General features: G+C 51.1%; 1 protein-coding gene across 1 annotated transcript; it reads left to right on the top strand.

Annotated features, from left to right (window-relative positions):
* The first annotated feature begins 742 nt into the window (after positions 1-742).
* Positions 743-2,243, top strand: Pou3f4 (POU class 3 homeobox 4). Its single transcript, XM_070039058.1, has one exon. It carries the CDS (start codon positions 812-814, stop codon positions 1,895-1,897), a length of 1,086 nt encoding a protein of 361 aa, XP_069895159.1. The 5' UTR covers positions 743-811; the 3' UTR covers positions 1,898-2,243.
* Positions 2,244-2,452: the final 209 nt, after the last annotated feature.

Below are 2,452 nucleotides of genomic sequence, written 5' to 3'. Positions count from 1 at the left end.
ACGTAGAAGTAACTGAATTTTGCCAATCTCACATTAAAAATTTACCACCTAAACTCATACAGTTCCTCACACTCTAAATTATTTTTTTTAGAAAATACTATGAATCTTTTTCTTAGATTGCCTTTCTGATTTTTTAAATAAATGATTAAATGAAAGTGAAATAAATGGAAAGACCGTCTATTGCGGTCGTGAATTCATTGATTTAGGTTTCTTTCGAAGTTGTTACTTTACGAAAAGTTTGTAGCTGTGTGTTGTTTTGCAGTCCCCACCACACACTAACGGGGAATGCTGTCTGAAAAGTCTTTACGCACTAAGATCAAAATGACATTTCTTGTTTTACGTTTTCCCTTCTCCCCTTACGTTGGTCCGAATAAACTTAAGGGAATTCTTAAACCCCAGTTTGCTGCCTCTTCTCCCCCAACCCCTCTCTCACCCTCACGAATACAACCCTCTCGTCTACCCTTCCCCACAGCAAACACCCGCACAGACTGGGAAAGGAAGGGAAAGGGTTAACCAAAAGAGCCGCTGCTAGTCTGCGCTAGGGAGCCAATGGAGCCGAAAGATTGATTCACTTCCTGCTTGGGGCTCACTGAAACTCCCGAGCCTCCCCAGCCTAATTTGGAAAGCGAGCTCGGCCTCCTGCGCCGTCATTGGCTGTCCTCACGCCTGGCCTGGCCGAGTCGCACTGCGATTGGCCTTGGCGGGTGCCGGTAACTCGCGCTCGAGGCTTTGGCTCCCCCGCACCATAGATGTCAAAGGCTGAAGCTGCTCCCTTTGCCACATTATAACTAGTAGGGGATCCTCACCGACCATGGCCACAGCTGCCTCGAATCCCTACAGCATTCTCAGTTCCAGCTCCCTGGTCCATGCGGACTCTGCGGGTATGCAGCAGGGGAGTCCTTTCCGCAATCCTCAGAAACTTCTCCAAAGTGATTACTTGCAGGGAGTTCCCAGCAATGGGCATCCCCTCGGGCACCACTGGGTGACCAGTCTGAGCGATGGGGGCCCGTGGTCCTCTACGCTGGCCACCAGCCCCCTGGATCAGCAGGACGTGAAGCCTGGGCGTGAAGATCTGCAACTGGGTGCGATCATCCATCATCGTTCGCCACACGTAGCTCACCACTCGCCGCATACTAACCATCCGAACGCCTGGGGAGCGAGCCCAGCTCCAAACGCGTCCATCACGTCAAGCGGCCAACCCCTCAACGTGTACTCTCAGCCAGGCTTCACCGTAAGTGGCATGCTGGAGCATGGGGGACTCACCCCACCGCCGGCCGCTGCCTCCACACAGAGCCTGCACCCCGTGCTCCGGGAGCCTCCAGACCACGGTGAGCTGGGTTCACATCACTGCCAGGACCACTCGGACGAGGAGACACCAACCTCTGATGAGTTGGAACAGTTCGCCAAACAATTCAAACAAAGAAGAATCAAGTTGGGTTTCACACAGGCTGACGTGGGGCTGGCGCTGGGCACACTGTATGGCAACGTATTCTCGCAGACCACCATCTGCAGGTTCGAGGCCTTGCAACTGAGCTTCAAGAACATGTGCAAGCTGAAACCCCTGCTGAACAAGTGGCTAGAGGAGGCAGATTCGTCCACTGGAAGCCCAACAAGCATTGACAAGATCGCTGCCCAGGGCCGCAAGCGCAAGAAGCGAACCTCCATCGAGGTGAGTGTCAAGGGCGTACTGGAAACGCATTTCCTCAAGTGTCCCAAGCCTGCAGCGCAGGAGATCTCCTCGCTGGCAGACAGCCTCCAGTTGGAGAAAGAAGTGGTGCGTGTCTGGTTCTGTAATCGCAGACAAAAAGAGAAAAGAATGACTCCGCCAGGGGATCAGCAGCCGCATGAGGTTTATTCGCACACGGTGAAGACAGACACGTCGTGCCACGATCTCTGACTGGAGGAACCGAGGAGGCGGCCGGCCGCGCTGGGAGCAGTGCGGGTTCCTTTTCTACTCTCTTCCTTTCATTATTTCATTATTGCTCTCTCTCTCTAGCTCGCCTTCTTTCTCCCTTTGGTTCTCCTTTTCTCTCTTTCTTTCACCGGGGTTTCTAACTTATGTTAAGAAAGGAAAAATACTCACGTTCAGGCGTCTCAACTCCTAAACACTTGCAGTCCAGGTTGGGGGACCTCATATTCCCTGCTGCCTGGGCAATTTCCTTCCAATTTCTGCTGATCAATACATACATATTGTTTACTCTGAGTAAGATTTGTTTGGTTGCTCCTCTCTAGGAAGAGCAAGAAGTGGGGTAACCTGCGGGCGGGGGGATGGGAGGGGAAAGACAGATGTGTGCCTCTGAATAACCTTTCAGCGCCTTGGTTATAGCAGCTGTATTTCAGGTGAAATCTGTTTTACAATAGACTAGTTTTGCATTTTTTTAAAACTTCTATAGCGTTTCTAAATGTCTGCAGTGTTTTACTACAAGCTGTACACAATATTTGTGAGATAATT

Source organism: Dipodomys merriami, unplaced genomic scaffold, assembly GCF_024711535.1.
Source record: "Dipodomys merriami isolate MVZ:Mamm:240054 unplaced genomic scaffold, mDipMer1.0.p SCAF_3, whole genome shotgun sequence".
Classification (NCBI taxonomy): Eukaryota; Metazoa; Chordata; class Mammalia; order Rodentia; family Heteromyidae; genus Dipodomys; species Dipodomys merriami.
Note: the sequence above shows the minus strand (reverse complement) of the source record. Positions and strands in the feature narration are given on the sequence as shown.

Bases quoted from the DNA above. Each gene is read 5' to 3' on its own strand.
- Pou3f4 (XM_070039058.1), top strand. From the start codon at position 812: ATGGCCACAGCTGCCTCGAATCCCTACAGCATTCTCAGTTCCAGCTCC.